The sequence below is a fragment of the Cotesia glomerata genome, linkage group LG6 (assembly GCF_020080835.1).
Source record: "Cotesia glomerata isolate CgM1 linkage group LG6, MPM_Cglom_v2.3, whole genome shotgun sequence".
NCBI lineage: Eukaryota > Metazoa > Arthropoda > Insecta > Hymenoptera > Braconidae > Cotesia > Cotesia glomerata.
The window spans coordinates 595,365-617,686 of NC_058163.1; the positions used below are offsets into that span (position 1 = coordinate 595,365).

At 30.3% G+C, this 22,322-nt stretch overlaps 1 protein-coding gene across 1 annotated transcript; it reads right to left on the minus strand.

Annotated features, from left to right (window-relative positions):
- Positions 1–4,265: 4,265 nt before the first annotated feature.
- On the minus strand, positions 4,266–12,878 carry LOC123267191. Its single transcript, XM_044731734.1, has 7 exons — positions 12,390–12,878; positions 7,403–7,547; positions 7,180–7,329; positions 6,863–7,044; positions 6,371–6,582; positions 4,627–4,983; positions 4,266–4,569 (listed from the first exon to the last, which is right to left on the minus strand). Exons 1-7 carry the CDS (start codon positions 12,876–12,878, stop codon positions 4,266–4,268), a joined length of 1,839 nt encoding a protein of 612 aa, XP_044587669.1.
- Positions 12,879–22,322: the final 9,444 nt, after the last annotated feature.

Sequence of the window (22,322 nt, forward strand, 5' to 3'; positions counted from 1 at the left end):
ATAAATAAGTACACAAATTGAAGCTTATTAAATAAACTTTCAAATGCAATTTGCAGAAATCCGATAGGATGTCGCGTTCCATTGTTATTGCACGGAAATAAGGTAAAAGTGAAAATTTTTTGCGATTTTTGAAAATTTTTGAATTGCTCTCATTTCTAAACTAATCGATAGATTTGGCTCATCTTAGAACTTAACCTCGGAAATCGTCCTAAAAATATGTATGTTACGTTTTAGTGAGATCCGTATAGAATTACGGAAGTTAGAGAAGAGACAATGCCGATTATATCGTATATATATATATATATATATATATATATATATATATATAGCATATATATGCATATATATATATATATATATATATATATATAAATACATACATATATAAACTTTTGAATCATATGCATTTTCTGAATCCGCTTGACGAGCTGAGTCGAAATATATCAAAATTTTTCAAAAGTTCCGTCATGAGGACCAATGCAATAGTTAGATTTCTATGAAATCTACTAAAAATCAGTTGGGAGTTCCAACCTTTTAAAAATAATCATCGACTCTTCGAGTTATGGTAAGACAAATGGTAACAAATCATTTCTTAAGAGATCGTAATCTACTATTTTATAATTAATATGCATTTATTTTTTTGTAGGTCTGAGTCAAAAATTATCGCAGTTCTCAATGTCTAATGAAGGAAGCCAATCATCAAATCAATCTGAAAAACGACCTTTGTCAGATTACGAAGATGAGCTTCCACAAGCTAAAAGGAAACGTAAGGTTGATGTTATGACGGAAGTTCTAGTAGCAGTACTGGATCGCACTAAAACCAGTAATCAGAGTGCAATTCATATTATTTCTGCTGTCATTACTAGTCTTGGATTAGATATTGACAATTATAATATCAGTTACACGACTAATCGCAATGCTCGATTAAAATTCAGAAAAACAGTTGCTGGGAATTTGAAAGACGGGATAGAGGAAACTGCAGAAAATCTCATCGTACACTGGGACGGTAAGTTACTTCCGGAACTTTCAAATCAACCAATGAAAAAAAGTCGAAAGACTTCCTATTGTTGTTTCCGGAATGGATGTGGAACAATTACTCGGTGGACCTGCTTCAGATGAATCTACTAAGCTAATGAAGCTGAAGTTATTTTTGAAGCGTTAAATGAGTGGAATATTACTGACAATATAGTAGGGATGTGCTTTGACACTACTAGTGTAAATACTGGTAAATTTGAACTTTAATTCAATTTATAAATATACCCCTAGCGGTTTTGTAAATGCCGAAAAAATGTCGCAATTATACAGTATTAATGAGGTATTTTTTCAGCATTTTTTCGGTTGTTTTGGTCAGTTTTTTTTTATCGAAAAATTACGGAACATTTACCGTAAAAATGCGAAACATTTACGCTGAAAATGCGGCATATTTACGGTAATAAGGCGGTAAAATGACTGTATTAAAACCATATTTAAAAAATGGTGTCAAAGTAAATAACGCTCGGACTGGGATTCGAACCCAGAACCTCCTGGGAACATGTCAGCTACTCTACCATTTGAGCTACCCAGTCTATACCATATTGTTTTTTTGCTTATTCTATATACATTAAGCCACACCGTCCATCTTACGATAAGCATATTTAAAATTAAATAATATAATTATATATGTGAAACAATATAACTTTTCGATTTTAGAAAATTTGCAATTTTCTAAGTGAGAAATTAAAAATTGAAATTAAAATTAGAATATATTTACTTAACATATGTATTATTTTATATTAATTACTGCTAAATACCTAATTAAAAAATAATATTCTACATATTTTTTATTCAAAAACAGTATTCGTTTTTGAAAAGTAGCGATGGAGAATAAAAAGCAAAATTTGAAATTTTTCATTTTATTCATTTCTAACATAGAAGTGAACTAAAAATAAAACTAAATCTTTAATAATTGTCCATTATGTCAGAAAATTACTGTATTATTACGGTAATTTTTAATTTAAAATTTAAAATTTTTAAATTAAAAATGTGGGCTAACTTTAATGTCATTAATATAGATATTTTCTTTGTACTCCGCGCAAAAAAAACCCTTTATAAAAAAAAAAAAAAAACTCTTTTTGGGATCCCTAGCGGTTTTGTAAATGCCGAAAAAATGTCGCAATTATACAGTATTAATACGGTATTTTTTCAGAATTTTTTCGGTTGTTTTGGTCAGTTTTTTTATCGAAAAATTACGGAACATTTACCGTAAAAATGCGAAACATTTACACTGAAAATGCGGCATATTTACGGTAATAAGGCGGTAAAATGACTGTATTAAAATCATATTTAAAAAATGGTGTCAAATTAAATAACGCTCGGACTGGGATTCGAACCCAGAACCTTCCGAAGACATGTCGGCTACTCTACCATTTGAGCTATCCGCTCTATACTAAATTTCCATTCGCTTATTCTATATACATTAAGCCACACCGTCCATCTTACGGCAAGCATTTTTACAAATATAAATAATGCTGTGAAGCGGGAAAGAATAGGAGTTACGGTAATTATTACGTGAAGCGTTCCACATTCACGTAACAGGATATTGGTAGGAAAGGATTGAGAAAGGAATGTAGAGAGGATAATCTTAATGTGAGTTTATAGAATATGCGAGAAAAAATTATTAGATAGCTCGGACTGGGATTCGAACCCAGAACCTTCCGAAGACATGTCGGCTACTCTACCATTTGAGCTACCCGGTCTATACCATATTGTTTTTTTGCTTATTCTATATACATTAAGCCACACCGTCCATCTTACGATAAGCATATTTAAAATTAAATAATATAATTATATATGTGAAACAATATAACTTTTTGATTTTAGAAAATTTGCAATTTTCTAAGTGAGAAATTAAAAATTGAAATTAAAATTAGAATATATTTACTTAACATATGTATTATTTTATATTAATTACTGCTAAATACCTAATTAAAAAATAATATTCTACATATTTTTTATTCAAAAACAGTATTCGTTTTTGCAAAGTAGCGATGGAGAATAAAAAGCAAAATTTGAAATTTTTCATTTTATTCATTTCTAACATAGAAGTGAACTTAAAATAAAACTAAATCTTTAATAATTGTCCATTATGTCAGAAAATTACTGTATTACTACGGTAATTATTTGGAATTTTTTGGGTAAAATTTGGGCATTAATGCGGTAATTGTATAGTATATTTTTGGTAACTGTACAGGATAAGTGCAGTATATATACTGGATAACTACAGTATAAAAACTGGCCAAAACAACTATATTCAACTATATACGGCATGAACATAAATGCCGAAAAATTACGGTATTTTTACGGCATTATCAAAACCGCGAGGGACTACTTGTAAAAGTTGAAGGAACAAAAAATTTATTAATTTTCAGAAACAATATTTATTATTAATGGTTCAACAATGTAGAAAAGACTTTCCAACGTGCGCCAAAAAAACTATATTCAGCTTTAAAATCTTGATGTGTTTTCAATAACAGTAGTAATTATTTGAAATTTATTAACTTGTTTTTTATAACTATTTAGATGTTTATCACATTTCAAGCATTTTACATAATAACTTAATCTTCTGTATATTTTGATTAAATTTTTGTTGCTTTTTTATGAATTCATGTGTTGTTTTTGTATTCATTATGAGTAAGAAATCATACTAATTTTAAAAAAGTTCTTAGTGTAGGGAAATATAATGGTAATAAATAGAAAAAATGAAGTTAGTATTTATCAATTTCTTACGTTTTCCGGTATAAAAATGGCTGCAAATTCATTAAATATTGGTTGAATAACTTTTTTTTATGAGTCAGTCCTTTTTTTCTTCCTACTTTTGGCGGTTTGCTCGAAAAATTGAAAAAAAGAATCTCCGTAATACGTTCGGAAAGCTGCTTTTATTATTGTTTTAATCTTTAGCTTATTATTTTTTCAATCAAATTCAATGAAAATAAAATTTTTTTAAAATCGTTAATTGCATTAAATTACTAACCGCATGACGGCTGGTGGAATCTCCATTCATGTAAAAATTACAATTTTAAAACCTAATTATTAAAAATTTTAATAAAATTCTAAATAGAGCAAAGAGTTTAGTACGACAAATAAATTTTTTTTGTTAGAATAATAAATGACCTGCAAATTAAATAACTAAATTTGATTAGTAACAATTAAATAAAATATAATTAAGCTAACTGTTTATTAATGGAAGAATATAGTAACTAAATATTAATTAATTAATTAATTAATCATCAATTAATATAAAGAATTCTTTCGTCGACATTAAGATTGTACTTAGACAAAATATATTTAAACGCTATAAATCCTCCGTATCCTGGCTGTCCTTTGTATAACAAACCTAATCCTCCGAACGGCGCCGGAGGAGACGAAACAACAGCCCGTGAGTCGATAAAAGGGATTACTGCAAAATTATTGAATAATCTAGAGTAAACTCCAACAGTTAGTCGAACGTAATTCTGTCCTGATCGGCTTAATTCGTTGTTTTTAAGCGATGACTCAGTTGGATTTTTAAAATCTTCCAATTTAAATGCATACCTGAAATAAAGATTCATTAATTATCAAATAAATGTGTAATTTTTCGTAAAATATTACCTGTCATCTTCGGAACTCTTCGCGGGAGGATAGTGCCACTCATCATGACCTAACGCAAAAACTCTGTCATCTTTTTGTATTGTCGATCCACGAATTTTAATTGTAATGTGATTATTAGATAGCACTTCAAATTTAATTCCTGTAACAACATCCCTCTCGAAAAGTTCAATTGTATCGAGGTTAATTGCCTTCATTCCGTAATCAAGTCTAACGACATCTGACGGTTCATCTGCGAAATCGAAACTAGTCTTCCAAAATACTGTACTTTGATCAACAGCGCCATTAACCATTGTTCCTTGTTTTATTTCTAAGGCTATGATTCCGTTTTTAACAACAAACCTAACTCCGACGATTACTCTATTTAAAAAAAAAAACATTTTTATTAATTTTTTATAATTATAGAGCTATAAATTAGCCGACATTTTTTATTTATATTTAACTAAAACAATAAAATATTTTTGCACGCCTCATAAGCGAAGCGTTAAGATAGTGTTCTACTTTTGACATTTCACAAAAAGCAGTTTTCTCGAAACTGAAATTGATTTTTTTTTATTTTTATCGCACTTATATCAAGTCAAATAATTTGTCAGGCACAGAAAATATATTTCAATAACAATTATTTTGTTCATCACAATAAATAATAACAATAAAAAAACACACGACGGACTTTCTCAATTAATATAAGCGTTCAATTCACTGTCGTTAAATTATTATTCATAAAAAACTAATATATGATTGTGTATTTTTTGATTTATCTATCTATATATTTTATTATAGTATTTTTTTTCTTCATCTTAAAATTATGGCGCTACTAATTCATAGCAGTGTTCTGTTTTTTATTAGTTTCATTCGAAAGGGCTTGGCCAAATTTAGATTTTAAATACAATTTGTACGGATTTGGACGAGTTGATTTTGAGAAATCTCAAAAAAACCAGAAAAAAATTTTTTTTTAAATGTGGTTTTTCGGAAATCACTTTTGAACGGCATTGCTGATCAATTTCAAAAACTACTCAGCTTTGGACATTAAAAAACTACGTCAATTGCCGCCAAGTTGGTCAAAATTGGTTAATTTTTTCGAGAAATATCGTGAACGAAAGAAAACCGAAAAAAAGTGTTTTTTTTTTAAATTACTCTGAAATTTTTAGTTCGATCAATTTAAACTCAAAAATTTATTATGTAGCTCAAAAACTGCGTCGAATGTCCCCAACCACGTGAAAATCGGTTGATTCGTTCAAAAGTTATTGCGATTTGAAAATTTGAAAAATATCGTTTTATCAAACTTCTATCAGATTTTCGAGCTCGAAGAGCTCAAAAGTATACAAAAGCTATTTCTTTAAGCTCGGAAAGCTCAAAATAATACACAATTTGTATTTTTTTGAGCTCGAAGAGCTCAAAAATGTCATAAGTGTAATTTTAAGCGTAAAGTTATAAAATTGGCGGGAAATTGCAAGGATGGCCTTTAGGGTCAACCGTTTTCCTAATTATTTTTTAAATTATTCTTCCAGTTTTTTAAGCTCTTAATAAATGAAATTTTTCTTTTTTGTTATAATTTTTTCAATAGAAAAAATTCTAGTAATTTTTAGATGTTGGCTAACTTAATTTCATAATTACTAGAAATTCAAATTGCGCGCGCTCTAATTCTGAACCAATGAGGAATCAGGTTCCATATTTTCGAGTTATTTCGATACTAACCTAACTTCAATTTTAATAAATAGGAGAAAATAATAATTATTTATAAACTTACTGATTTTTCGTGCTGTCTGTCACAAAAGGCCTCAAACTCAGTTTATTAACACTGTCCCAAATGTCTGAAGATAGTCCGCATGCGCACAACTTTTGAAGCTTGTTGTCTTTGTTTCCAATACACGCTGAAGACATGTGATTGTGTGCCGGTGAAACGTAGTCTCTGTTGGCGGTGGGACAGAATCTCTCTTTCGAAGAATTGTGTTCAAAAGTCTGTTTATTAAAGGTAAGTTAATATTTATAAATTTATTATTTATAATACTGAAGTTAGCTGACAGCTGTTAATTTTTTTAATTTTTATAAAAAATAAATTACAATAAAAAAATGTTTTAAAAAATTTACACTTTCAATTTTATTTTATTTTCACATGTGAAATTTTTTTATTTAATTGTTTTTATAATAATTTAATTGCCATAAAATTATAAAAAAACTTTTTATATCAGTTAACTTCAGTGTCATTATTATTTTTGTTTTTACATATTTAAATACTCACATAAGGACACGCCATACTGTAAACAACTCCGGTTGGATTTTTAGGGTCCCAATAAGCGCGAACAGTATTGCATTCATATTCCGGGTCAGCATCGGTCATATTTACCATACCATTATTTACATCCCATGTAATTGATGGTTCGTAATGAGTTACATAATTTTTCACTCGAATGTAATTTTCACCTACGAGAAAATATTTTTTTTTTATTATTTTATTTTTAATAATAATAATAGGAAAAAAATTAAGGCCCCAATTTTCGTTGAATGTTTATATGTTTAACCTTAAATTAAATTTAAAGTTTCTTTTAATTATTGTACCTTCTTTCCAGCTTTCAGGATCGCAATTTTTGTATGATTTGTAAATAGGATTGTCAATTGTTTCTAAATAGTATTTAGCTGACTTAGTAATTTCTTTAAGTGAAATTTTGAAATATTCAAAAACAACATGTTGTTCTCTTTCGAATAAATCTAAAAAATAATAAAATTAGTAATTACATTTTTAATATTTACATAAATATAATTTTATTATTTAATTGCTTACTGAAATTTGACAATATTAATTGACGGAATTTAAAAGTTAAACTAAACATTATGTATGCTTTAGTGGTTGTTACTAAAACTCGTTCGTAAAAATTGTGAAATTGTTCGAACGCTGGTTTGTCATCGCAGGTAACAAATGTATTTGACTAGAAAAATTTTTATTAAACATTATTTTTATTATTATCTATATTATAAAGAGAATAAGAAAAATTGTATCTCCAGATTAAGAAATAACCTTGTATCTTGAGAACTATTGACATTTTTTAAGATATAAGCTCACTCCGACATTATAATCATCGAGACCTTTCATTTGAGTACCCACATCAATTTTTCATATATTTTATATATTTATATATTTCACAAATACCATTTATATGAAATATATGAAAATATCATGTGGGTACTTAAATGAAAGGTCTCGTTGAGTGTAACATCAAAATGAGTTTATATCTGAAAAAATGTCAATAATTAAGAAATAACCTTGTATTTTCTGAACTATTGACATTTTTAAAGATATAAACTCACACCGTTATTATACTCATTAAGACCTTTCATTTGAGTACCTACATCAATTTTTCATATATTTATATATTAGGGTGTATCAATTTTAGGCGACTTTTTTTTTTAACAAAAAAACAGGCTGAAAACTTGCATGAAGGTGAGAACAGAAGCCTGTTCAAAGCGGAGCTCTTAATATTAATATTTAGAGGTGTCTGTCCCTAATTTTTCATTTCCCATTTAAATAACATAGGAAAAAAAATTTTTTTTTTTGTTTATTTTTCTAGCTCGGCATATGCACCTCATATATATAAGTCAATAGCATATTATTGTAGAGAATTTAACGCTCTACAAAAAAGGTCTCCTACACTTTTATCATAAAGACAGCCGTTCTAAAGTTATTCAGACGTAAACTTCTAAATATATAAAATTTTGATTATTCAAGTATCAAACTGATACAAATTAATTTATTACTGTCTTACAAATTATTTTTATATGGATAATTGGTTCTGATGCGCTAATATTTTCATAAAGCTAAAAAAAAATTACTCATGTATCAAATTTTTTTCTTCTTTATTTCATTTACTGTAAGAAAATCATGATCCGAGTTGAATGAATTAAATTTTTGAAAAGTTTCACGGAATTAACAATTTATTACTCTACACGGAGAGAAAAGATAAGTTTGGAAAATCAGAAAAGTGCACGTCTCATAACGCTCATTTATCACAAAAAAATCTGGAAAACGGTTGACCCTAAAGGCCATCCCTGCAACTTCCGCTAATTCCATATCTAAGCGCTTAAAATTGCACTTATGAGGTTTTTGAGCTCTTCAAGTCAAAAGTCTGATAAAAGTTTCATAGAACACTATTTTTTGAACTTTCAAAGTGCAATAATTCTTGAATAAATTAACGAATAATCATTAATAATAATGTATATCATTAATAATAATCATAATAATAATTTTCTTACAGTAAATGAATATATATATATATTATTTATATATATATTATACATGGGTAATTCTCTGTAAGGACGTCTTAAATCTGTACAAAATTATCCGACAAAATTATTTTTGATTTTATTAGAAAAAATTAGGAAAAACGGTTGACCCTGAAGGCCATCCCTGCAACTTCCTGCTAATTCCATACCTGGATGCTTAAAATTGCACTTATGCCGTTTTCGAGCGCTCTTCGAGCTTAAAAATACCATTTATGTGCTGTTTTGAGCTCCTCGAGCTTAAACAGATAACATTTCTATGCTTTTAAGCTCTTCGAGCTCAAAAGTCTAATGAAAGTTTCATAAAACACTATTTTTTGAGTGTTCAAACCACAATAACTTTTGAATGAAAAAAACGATTTCTACGCGGTTGGCGGCATTCGACGCAGTTTTTTAAGCCTTTCAAAAAATCTTTAAGTTTAAATTGATCAAACGAGAAATTTCGGAGTAATTCCGAAAAAACACTTTTTTGGTTTTTCTTTTCTGCGCGACATCTCTCGAATGAATCAACCGATTTTGACTGGATTAGCAATGATCGACGAAGTTTTTCGAGGTTAAAAGCTGATTTGTTTTTAAAGTTGATCGATAAAGCCGTTCGAAAGTTATTTCAAAAAAACCATTTTTGAAAAAATTTTTTTACAGTTTTTTTCAGATTTCTCGAAATCTATCGTTTCAAATCGGTCTAAATCATATCCAAAATCTAAGTTTAGACAAGCCCTTCCGAATGGCGCCAACCGCGATCGAATCGGTCGAGCCATTCAAAAGTTATGAGAGGTTTACATACACACACACACACACACACACACACACACACACACACACACACACATACATACATACGCTATATACATACATAGTGACACCTCCGCGGGGATATCGAGTCGACCGAACGAAGCTTTTCCGAGCTGCTAGCCGATGAAGGACGCTCAATTGCTTGGTAAGCCGACGTTCTTGTCCAGTGTTGCATCCAGCGTTTCGAGTCCACGTTGTAATTTTGTAAAATATTTTGATTAACAAAATAATACGCGAGGATTCAACGCTTTACGATTATTTTTTTTGTAATGCTGTTATTACATAGTGAGATTGCCGATGTATGAATGCGGAGTGTGAGAAATAAAATTGACGTGGACGACGTTTTAACTTTGGTTTAAAATTAAAAGAAACGTTGTTACGACGTTTTAATAATTTTGTTAAAAGTTAATATCGACCTCCGACGTATATTTTGTTAAATAAATTGTTATTTTTTCTGTTAAATTCTTCTAAATTTTTTCGAGTAATTTTTAAGAATTTTCGTTTAGTTTAACTGTCCTATTTTTTGACGAGTATTTCAGCATGGCCCGCCACCCTGAGGAAGAGGTAAGAGCTAGCCGAAGTCGCAGTAGTCATTAGTTGGAGATCATTCTCCTGGCGCCCTTTTTTAACAATAATTCTTTTTTTAGTAAGCCAAAATTTTCAATAAAACGGTGAGCCGGGCTTGGTAAATCCCCGAGTCAGGCAAAACCCCGTTATAATATGTATATATATCCCATAATAAAATTGAGATGAAATGTATGTGAAACCAATTTATTCGTGATGTGATTGGTTGAAAATATTTATTCTCATTCTGATTGGTTAAAAGTGAATATAATATACATAAACAACACAAATATATCACGACAATAAATATGAGGCGCAAATTAAATTCTGGTAAAATATATAAAAAATGCATGTGGTTACTCAAATGAAAGCTCTTTATAATTTTAACGTCAAGATGAGTTTATATTTTTAAAATTCTCAATAGTTGAGAAAGTACAGTGCAATTTAACAAAATTCATTATTTAAGGAAGTCCTTTTGCTCCAGTTGAGTCACAACAACTGTAGTAGTCAATATTCGATAAATTAAAATAAAAAATTCCTAAAATTACAAAATAAATAGTATATGAGGCATTAATCGTTGAAATTTTGAAAATCAAGAAAAAAAATAGTTAAATACAGAAATTAATTTGACTCTTGTAAATCAGCTGTTAGTAACTATACACGTGACTGAATAAAGTAGTCAGTACTTGTCTCGGATAGCTTAACTGGTAGAGCCCTTGGCGCGTAACCGAGAGATCTGGGTTCGATTCCCAGTCTGGGCTGTCTGATTATTTTTTCAATTACAGAAGAATTCCCACTGAGTAGGTCCCCCCTTTCCCCTATCCGTTCTTTCCCAACTCCCTTAAAATTTGCTTTAATATGGCTAGTCCGTGATTTGGCAACGCTATATTTCGGTTTACATTTGCATTTGCACAATATAACCTTAACCATGTTTAAGTTTTTGCAGTCAATGTAAATAAATAAATTAATTAAAAATTTTTCGCTATAAAACCATACCATACTAATGTCTCATGGCAAGAATGCTAGTATTTTTTAATTATTGTTTTATTTTTCAATTATGGAATATGAAAATTTGTTAACAATAAATTAATTAATAAGTTGTTATGCACATCGAGGCCTTTTATTTGAGTATGCACACGAATTTTTTCATATATGAAATGTATATATCATATATTTTATATATATATATTATATATATATATATATATATATATATATATATATATATATATATATATATATATATAGATAGATATATATATATATATATAGCTCTATATATAGCAGTATATATATATATATATATATATATATATATATATATATATATATATATAAATATAAAAAAATTCGTGTAGGTATTCAAATGCAAGGTCTCGATAAGTGTAACTTCAGGATGAGCTTATATCGTTAAAAATATCATCAGTAGACAAAATACAAAGTCATTCTTTAATTATTGACATTTTTGAAGATATAAGCTCATCTTGATATTATGCTCATCGAGACCATTTATTTGAGTACCCACATGCATTTTTGATATATTTTTCATATATGGGTGATTCTCTGTAAGGATGTTTTTTGCTGTCCCAGGCATGAATGGTCTGAAGCTCAAGCGCTACGTAACGTTTCCAAATGTTCTGACGCCATTTAAATGTAGGTTACTCAAAAATTTTCTGTGATTTTATAATTTTAATTCCTCCATAAATTTCACAGAAACCTACATATTTTATTGCAAAAAATCAAACCTGAATATTTCGAAATCCTTATTTTGAGTTTTTTTTTTTATCCCATCTAATCGGTAGTTAATGCCATAATTCGAGAAAGTTGTTAAGGTCTGACTTTCTCGTAAGACTCGGAAAAAATACTAATATTTTTAGAAATTTTTTTTTTCAAAAATTTCCACGGTGAAGAATAAATTAAACTTCACTAGTGGATAAATAAGGACTTTAACTATTAGATAAAACTTAATTTTAAGCATAATCTAATATTTTTTACTTAACATTGATGGCGAAAGGACCTTCTTAATAACGAAAAATTTTATTTATTATTATCTTTTAAAAATAATAATAATAAAAATTTTATTTTTTAAAATTATTATTATTTTCATTATATTTTAAATAATAATATATAATACTTACGTTTCTTTGCAGTTGAGCGACAATAATTCCAAAAATATTTTCAATATCATTCCTCTCAACCCCAGAAGACAAAGTAATAAATCTATTAATCAAATCAATCATATCCTGATAATTTTTATTATCAAGAATATTTCCAATGAACCGATCAATTGTATCAGGATTGCATCCATCATAATCCATAAGATAGTCCATAAATTGACTATGAAATTTAGTTTCAATAAGCTCCAAAATATCAAAAAAAATCGCATCTTCTTTTTCCTTTTTATTATCCCTATTATTTACTTTGGCTTTCAAGCTTTCCACCTGATCATACCAATTAATTTGCGGCTTGAAGACATTACCCAGATGGTTAATCGTCGAATTATCCAAATTTTTGCACCACTTGTAAATTTTATTAAACGACTCCAATATTTTTTCGCGGTTTCTGTCGTTGTTTGTGATTGGTCGTGGATGATTAATCACTTCGTCTAAGTGATTAATTAACGTCATTATCGCAGTAGTAATTTTATTCAATTCCGGAGTAGTTGCAATTATTTTTTCCGGTTTTGTTATTAATATTAGCATTGTTAAAATTTTTATAAATTGAAAAAAATCCATTTTTTTTTTAAATCTTACTTTAATACAAGTTGGATGTTGAGTGAAACTTAAAAACTTTAATATAGATTTTAAAATAACATTTAATAACTAATAACTTTTTATATGCTCCAATAAAAGTACCCCACTATTGTGAAATAAATTTTTTTTTATCGATTGTGATAAGAAGCTTAAGAAATCCGATATTAATGTTATTAATTAATTTAACAAAAACCAAGTAGCTCATTATAAAAAAATTTCGAACTAAGTGTTATGAAAAATTTTTTTATATTTTTAAAACTTTTTTTGAAAAAGTACAAATAAAATTTATTAGAAATTAATTGAAAACATAATTTTAGATTTTTTTTTTAATTAATGATAATAATAATAAGTATTTCATTAACTGATCTTATTTAATTAACAAACTATAATGATACTTTTAACAACTTTGTTTTTTTCAAAGATAATTAAATGTAACTTTCTAAAGATAAATTTGTAACAATAAAATAAATTTCAACCGACGGTGGAAACACACAAATTCAGAGACACACCGAATTAAACAATTAATTTTGTTAAATTGAACTGTACTTTTTTAAATATTGACGTTTTTAAAGATATAGGCTCATTTTGACGTTACACTCATCAAGAGCTTTCATTTGAGTACCCACATGAATTTTTCATATATCATATATATATATATATATATATATTTATGCAAATTTATATTGCATATATGCCATATTAAAGCAAATTTTAAGGGAGTTGGGAAAGAACGGATAGGGGAAAGGAGGGACCTACTCAGTGGGAATTTTTCCGTAATTGAAAAAATAATCAGACAGCCCAGACTGGGAATCGAACCCAGATCTCTCGGTTACGCGCCAAGGGCTCTACCAGTTAAGCTATCCGAGACAAGTACTGACTACTTTATTTAGTCACGTATATAATATTTGTATATATATATATATGTGTGTATATAGTTATATTGAGACACTACAAAATGTCCCGATGTTACCAGCCTGGCGAACTACCACCCAAAATTTTCGTTACCGACACTAGCTAAATTAATGTGTAGCCCCGTGACGTCACAAGACGACACGAGGAGGGAAAAATCAGCTACGAACCTCAAAACTTGAGCGATGATCGACACTTCGATCTATCCCCCGGTGTCAACCACCACGCAAAATATTTCTTAGTCATTTTTACTACTATTACCACTATTACTGCTATTAGGTGACTACTCACCAAAATCTCAATTTATCTAAAAGTTTACTATTTAATTTAATATTTTATATTACTTCTATTAATTTTACTATTTTTGCATTAGGTGATTATTTACCACGTTTATTACTATTGTTCAATCATTTATAACACTAAGTTTAATTATTCTATCCCTATAAATATTTTGTTAAGTTACCTAACCGAAATACCATAAGTTTATATTAAAAGTGCTTATTTTGTGAAATAAAGTTAAGTTTATTGTTATCACCGCTATACACTATTACTAAACTACCACTATTCACCGATCTACTTACTACGACTATCTATCTACAACCTGCCAAAGGGTCAATCAAAGACGAAGGGTCATCGTTGCAGTTAAAATTTGTAAGTAATTAAAATAAATTGACTGGCACGCGTGAGAACTTCTGTCTCAAACCAATAAAATCCTCTAAAGACAAAGACATTCATTGGTTCACGGGAGCGGAATATCCCAGAGCAGCGAATCCTAATTTTTAGAAGTTTAGGCGATTATTTCTTATCCGCGAGATTTAATGGTCTAAATAATTAAATTTTAAATTAAGCAAAATTTAGTGTTTCAATATATATATATATATATATATATATATATATATATATATATATATATATATATATATATATATATATATATATATATATATATAGGAGACTTTCTATAGATATAGTCACTCATCACGATATCTCTGGATCTATAAGACCTAAAGACTTGAAATTAGGTAGGAATATTCCTTTCGCTGAGTAGAGGTCAGCTAAGAATCCTAAAAGTAATTCAAAGGAGCTTAATGTTGTAATTGTGGATTATGTTATGCAAGAGGTGATTGATCGCGTAAATAAAGAAAATTATATGTAAAATTTGATAATTAGAAATAGATCAGGTAATTGGACTTAATAAGAGAAAATCATGTTATGATTGCGACATTTCGACTTTTTGTTGGTGTTGTATTCAAAATGTAGATTTTTGTCAATTTGTTTACAACTTTTATAGGGGAGAAGAAGGTCAATTGAACCACTCGACTTAAAAAATCGAAAAAATTGAAAAATGGTTCATACTCTTAGAATTAGATTCTAATGTTAAACTCGCATATGATCAAAATTTGAAATCATTGCGATTAATAAATTGTAAAAAATAGAGATTTTCTTTATTTTTAGGCATGTAAATTTTTTTTTCGGCTGGTGACAAATTGTTTAATAATGGGTATGAAATGGGTTTCTCAATTGAGGTGATTCATTGGTTTCAATCTTATCTCACTGATAGGTCGCAATCAACGCTTAACCTGGACAACTCTCCATCCAATTTCATCAATAATAGCTCTGGTGTTCCTCAAGGATCTATCCTAGGACCGATCCTCTTTCTAATTGTTATGAATGGAGTGACTAAATGGCTACAATACTCGAAGCATGGACTCTTTGCTGACGACAAATATGCTTATCTTCATTTTAAGCATTCTCAATTGAATGGTGCAGCAAACAAACTTATGTCTGATGGTAATGCGGTAGTTGACTGGGCATAGGAAGTCAGTTTTGAAGTATATTTTCATAAAACTAAAGTTATGATACTAGGGAGTAATAAAAAACTAAGAAATCTGAACAACTGGGATTTGCCTCAAATTATCATTGACGGTAATATTATACCTTATGTAAACTCAACCAAACATTTGTGCATACACCTAACTAATAATCTCTCTTGGGATATCCATGTGGCTCACATAACTCGTAAGGTCTATGGTACATTAAATTGTCTTAAACACAGAAGAAACATACTCTCTACTTCAACGCGTAAACTACTAGTCATGACTACCATAATTCCAATTGTTGAATACTGTTCCATAGTTTTGATTGACTTATCCAAAAGTCTAGACTACAAACTTCATCGTCTTATAAACAACACCATCAGATTCATCTTTAATTTAAGACGAGATGAGCATATCACTCCCTACAGGCATTCATTAAACTAGCTCACGGTTAAATCTAAACGAATGTACTCGTTAGCGTGCTTCATCTACAAACTTCTAAAATCAGGTGAACCAAAGTTCCTTAGAAGTCTCTTCGTTGAAGAATCCACAGATATTAGAAGATCGGAAAGAATTGCTGATAAACAAATCAATGTGTCTTTTAAAATGCCTAACTTCTTAACTACTACTTTTGAACATTCCTTCGTAGTTTCTGTGATCCGAATTTGGAGGGAATTACCATTTGAAGTCACAAATTCACTTAGCTTAAATTCTTAAAACTAGTACTTTCGAATTCTTCATGAAACGTGAACGAGATAATGAATCTTAATTTCAAACTTTTAAAGGAGACAATGAATCCTAATTTTCAAACCTTTGATATTCATTTACACATTTCTGTTACATGACTGTATCGTTCTAGATCATCTCAGATTATCACCTTCTATAATTTGTATAATTTGTACCACTGAATTTAACTCTTAAATTTTTAATGCTAAATTTTTATACCCAAATTTATTTTTTTTTCTTGTATTTGTCATAATTGTATTCCAAAGTAAAGTAAAGATAAAGGATCAATTCTTAATATCTTATATTTTTAAAATTTTATATTTTCATTAGTCATACGTGTACTTTTATTGTAACTCTTCTTGTATACTTTTGCCATCTGGCTATACTGGCCTTGGCATTGGAATTAAATAATAAATAAATAAAATAATAATATTTCGATTTTTGAATTAATTGACAAAGTTTGAATTGTAGTAGTTGTATATACTTATACTTTATAATCCTCAACCTTGTTTATCGTGATATAATAGTTTATTTATTTATTATTTACTATTGATTGTTATAAAATTATATGGGGTCAATTGAACCAGCAGTCCCGGGGACGATTGAACCATACGGAGAAGCATGGGACATGCGCGCGCATCTTGACTCTACGTGGAAAATACTCAGGGGAATAACCTAACAATTTGATGAACTGAATTTATAATGAAAATTATTTTTAAATTGATTTTTAATTTATTTAATATAATATCTGTGCATTAAAAATGTGCAATAGTAATATTAGCAAGTAACAATTAATAAATTATTTATTAAAAGTTAGGGTTTGATTTTTAAAAATTATTGGTTGAATTGACCCCAAGCAGTGGTTGAATTGCCCCTGAGCGGGGTCAATTGAACCAGTAGACGCGTTTGGATATTAATCATTTTTAAAAATTCACACTGTTTATTGACTAATTTATTGATAATGATAGTAGACTTAACCATTCCAAAAAAAATTAATATTTAGTTTTAATTCGAATAAAAAATTGCTAAACTTTTTTTGGTTCAATTGGTTTCTGAATGCAATAAAAATTATTTTATTATATTATGTTTCTTCACCAAATTATTTTTTTTGTCAGCATATTTGTTCAAAAACTTTCTCTTAACAGATTCCCAATAATAAAGCGAGTCCAAAGTTCTATTATTGCTGTCGTTAACTTGATCTATCAATTCTTGATCAGGAAAGTCAGCCATTATAACAAACATGCCTGCTTTGGTAGGATGGAAAAACCCGGCCATTTTGTAATTAATTGGCTCAACAGTGTTAATCAACAGCACACCCTCTGTATTTGGAATTAGCGCGAATTCCTTTGTCAATTTGAACACTTAGATCATAAATAAAGCAATTACTGTGCTCTAGGTAGCATTTTTCCTGAAAATCGACAATGTTCTGCCACTTTTCCGCCACAGATGTCGCTTTAGAGTTTTCAATCATGCACACAGTTCCCAAATTAATAGCACAACCTTCAAAAGATCTTCCGTAGGTAGCCAGTAGAATTTTTCCTCGATTTACACCAATTGGGTCTTCAAAATTCTACTTCATTTTCGTAGTAATTTTCGTCATTCATTATCAAAATAAAAAATTCTTTGAAGAAACGGCTCAAAAAAGCGTCCAATTTTTCCAACAAATCATCAAATAATTGAGGAATAAATAATGATCCAGAATAAATTGCAAAAGTATTATTTCGCGGCTCGACATTTATTTCAATTACGCGAACTCCGTGTTTAATTTGAAACATTATGTCCAATTCTTGGGTTTTATTTTGACTATTTCCGCATAAAAATGACATTGACTGACGAGTTCCTATCATTGCAATGCGATTCATTTTTAATGAACTAGAAAGATTTGTTAAAATTGTATTTCTTTCTTCGTAATTCTTGTACTTTTGTTCTTCACAAGTTGGTGCAGATTTACTCGAACAAGAGTAAACTGTAGTAACTTTTATTAACACCATTAATATTATTATATTCTTCATTTTGTGAACTGAAACTCAAAAGTGCAACAGACTTCTATTTTTCAGTTCGTAGACATGAAGCAATAACGCTTTAATTACACTTCTAATTTTTTAACTTCCCGCTAAGAAAATTGAAAATTTTCAAAAATCGGGAAGTTATTGGTTTCACCCCGTTTTTCGAAAATCGAGTTTTCAACGGATGTTAACGTTTTGAGGTCCTAGGAAGTCTCCCCGAATGTTCCCGCGATGATGTCCGTACGTCTGTGTGTGTGTGTGTGTGTGTGTGTGTGTGTGTGTGTGTGTGTGTGTTTGTACGGCCGTATGCAAACCTCTCATAACTTTTGAACGGCTTGACCGATTTCATCGCAGTTGGCACCATTCGAAAGGGCTTGACTAAACTTAGATTTCGACCATAATTTTGATCGATTCGAACCAGTAGATTTTGAGAAATCTCAAAAAAACTGCAAAAAAAAATTTTTTCAAATGTGGTTTTTTTGGAATAACTTTTAAACGGCTTGATCGATCAATTCCAAAAACTAATCAGCTCTTAACATTAAAAAAACACATCGATTGCCGCTAGCCCGGTCGAAATCGGTTAATTCGTTCGTGAGTTATCGTTAACGAAAAAATTCGAAAAAATCGTTTTTTGGGAATTACTTTGAAATTCCTTGTTCGATCAATTTAAACTTAAAAGTTCTTTACAAGGCTTCAAAAACTGCGTTAAATGCCACCAACCACGTAAAAATCGGTTCATTCATTCAAAAGTTATTGCGGTATGAACATTCAAAAAATAGTGTTTTATTCAACTACTTCTAGCAGATTTTTGAGTTCGGAGAGCTCAAAATGATACGAAAATTATATTTTTGAGCTCGAAGAGCTCAAAAATGTAATGAGTGTAGGTTTGTGCGCTTAAGTACGAAATGAGCGGGAAGTTGCAGGGATGGCCTTTAGGGTCAACCGTTTTCCTAATTTTTTTTTAATTAATTAGTCGACTTCTAAATTTATCACACTAGGGAATTTCCAAATTATCTTTTTAATGATTTTAATTAACAGTTTATTTATCTTTTAATCAATCACTTTTTGGAGTTATTGGACAGTAAATTATCTTTGATAAAAAATTAACCGGATGTTTTTTATGATATCCTTTGACGGATATTACTTATTAATGAAAATAATGACCTTTTCTTTAAATAAAATTTGAACTTTTAAAGTAATAAAATTTTTAATATAGCAACAAATTTTTTTGATTTAATAATTAATGTTAGCTTTATAGACTTGCAGATGCTTAAGTATCTTATGAAATATTGTCATTTTTAAAGATATAAGCTCATCTTGATGTTACACTCATCGAGACCTTTCATTTGAGTACCCACATCAATTTTTCATATATTTTATATATATGGTATATGTGGAATATATAATATATATAAATATATGAAAAATTGATGTGGGAACTTAAATGAAAGGTCTCGATGAGTGTAACATTGGGATGAGTTTATATCTTAAAAAATGTCAGTAATTAAGAAATTACATTGTATTTTGTCAACTAATGACTTTTTTTAAGATATAAGCTCATCTCGACATTACACTCACCGAGACCTGTCATTTGAGTACCCACATCAATTTTTCATATATTTTATATAGATAATAGATAGATAATAAACTTTATTGACCCTAGAGCCTTAGCTCCCTCAGGACCATCATAATTATACATTATAATCAGTGTAAAATACAGAGCATGTAATTACATAAATTGAAAATAATAAAATAATAACATATTATAATGAAATAATAACGTGAATTATAAATTATAAATTATAATCGTGGTAGATATGAGACAAGTTGCCAGAAAACCTGGTAATAGCACAGTTAAGCAAAACTAATATCATTCAATATCACTCAAGGCACAGCAGCATACAATAATGACAATCGAAGCTCAATATCATAAATTAATACTTTAGCAAATAACAATTATAGCACGCACTACAAAACAGTTCATAATTTTCAGCTTTAGTTACTTCTGGGGGTAGCGCATTCCAAATGCGTATCCCGCGGATAAGAAAAGAGTTCTCAAATATCCGACAATTAGATCTAGGCAGGCGTAAATAATCCTCCCTTACATCACTCCTCCTATTATACACACTTAGACATCAGGTCATCCCTGACATAGAGAGCAACTCCACCACCGCTCCGCAGGCACCGGTCATGACGATGAAGCACAAACGACGGCAGGAACACCATATCATCAGATATTAAATGATTTGACCAAGTCTCAGACACAGCAATAACATCATACTTATTCCCACGAAAATATTCTTTAAAAATCTCTAGATGACGCTCATTCCTTAACGATTGAGCATTAACATGACACACTCTCAAACACTTTTTATTAAACAGAGGTCGCAGAGTGCCAACCACAATGTCAGACACGCCTCCAGGTGATGATGATGATGATACCGAGGGAGCAACTCGCTGCTAATCAAGCAGACCCCGCAAAGGACCTACTCCCGTTGAAGGTAACAGCTTCACTGGAGGCTTATCTTCCGCATACCGGACGTTAACACACGCAAAAGAAATCCAGACACTCTAGCCTGGATCTAGGATAAACCTTACGCACATCAGCACGAATCTTGTAAAGAGAAGAAGGATAACGCCTATGAACATACACAAGAGCATCAGGGAACTTGCGCTTTAGGCATTACAGCACCCAGCTTCACAGGATTACTCCTTACACTCTTCATAACCTCATCAACAAACCTCTGACTGCCGAACTTAACGCGTACATTGCGATTCATAGCACCAGCCCTTCCAAGCCGCTCCAGTTTAACCACATCTCTCTCAGCAACCTGAACTCCAATAGCAGTGGTAAATGACATAAATGTGTCCACAAGTCTTTCACCGCGCCCCTTTGGAAGCCCACCAATTGTAATCTCATCAGCTAGCAATTGAGATTCAAGCTGCAGCGTTCTCAACTCAAGACTACCATCGCACACCCTCTGCGCAGCACCCCTAATCTCTTCAGCAAGGTCAGCAGAGAGACCAGGCTGGCCCTTTTCAACTTCAATCATGCGCTCCTGAAGCTCTTTAACTGTAATCTTCAGCGAGTTACACTCAAGACTCAAATGATCAATCTTTCCCTCGACTGACGCAATAGACTTCACGAAACCATCAACCTTAGCCACCATCCCATCCACTTTCATGCCGATGTCGCCAATCTTATCAATTTGCTCGAGCTTAGCACTGATCTCATTGATCTCATCAACATTGATACCCTCAAGCTTCTTGCTCATCACGTCAATCTTCTCAACACTGCTCAGTCGCTCATTAATCTTATTCAAAATGTCAAAGACATCCGGAACACAGACCGGACACTTGTTTACAATCTTCGCAGCAGCTAGCGACTTACTCGGCAAATTACAACGAACTTTTACACAAGAGTCATGATAATAATGCTTACATTCAGCCTTAGTTTGAATCAAAGCTGACACGTCGGTAATACCGCGAACACAGATCACACAATAAGCAGTCATTGCAACAGACACCGCTAGATGGCAGCACAATTCAGTCAATAAGCAGCAAGAGAAAACGTGCCCCGCAGAAAACACAACCTCAATCCAAAAAAACGCAATAAATGTTTTAATTAAAACTGAAGAACTACACTCTCCACAGTAGAGATTAATATCACAAAATACTCACAATAATCCACACTTCAACAATAAACAACCCAAAGTCAGACAATAAGCAAAATAATAGACAAAAAGCCACCAGCAATCGGATAGAAAAAATAACGTCCGCTCTGTACTACACTGTACTACTGTAATACACTGTATATATATATATGAATATATGAAAAATATATCAAAAATGCATGTGGG

Bases quoted from the DNA above. Each gene is read 5' to 3' on its own strand.
- LOC123267191 (XM_044731734.1), bottom strand. From the start codon at position 12,878: ATGACGTTAATTAATCACTTAGACGAAGTGATTAATCATCCACGACCA. The intron at 7,045-7,179 runs GTACAATAATTA...ATTTTCTCGTAG, and splicing joins TCCTGAAAGCTGGAAAGAAG to GTGAAAATTACATTCGAGTG. The intron at 4,570-4,626 runs GTAATATTTTAC...TCTTTATTTCAG, and splicing joins AAGAGTTCCGAAGATGACAG to GTATGCATTTAAATTGGAAG.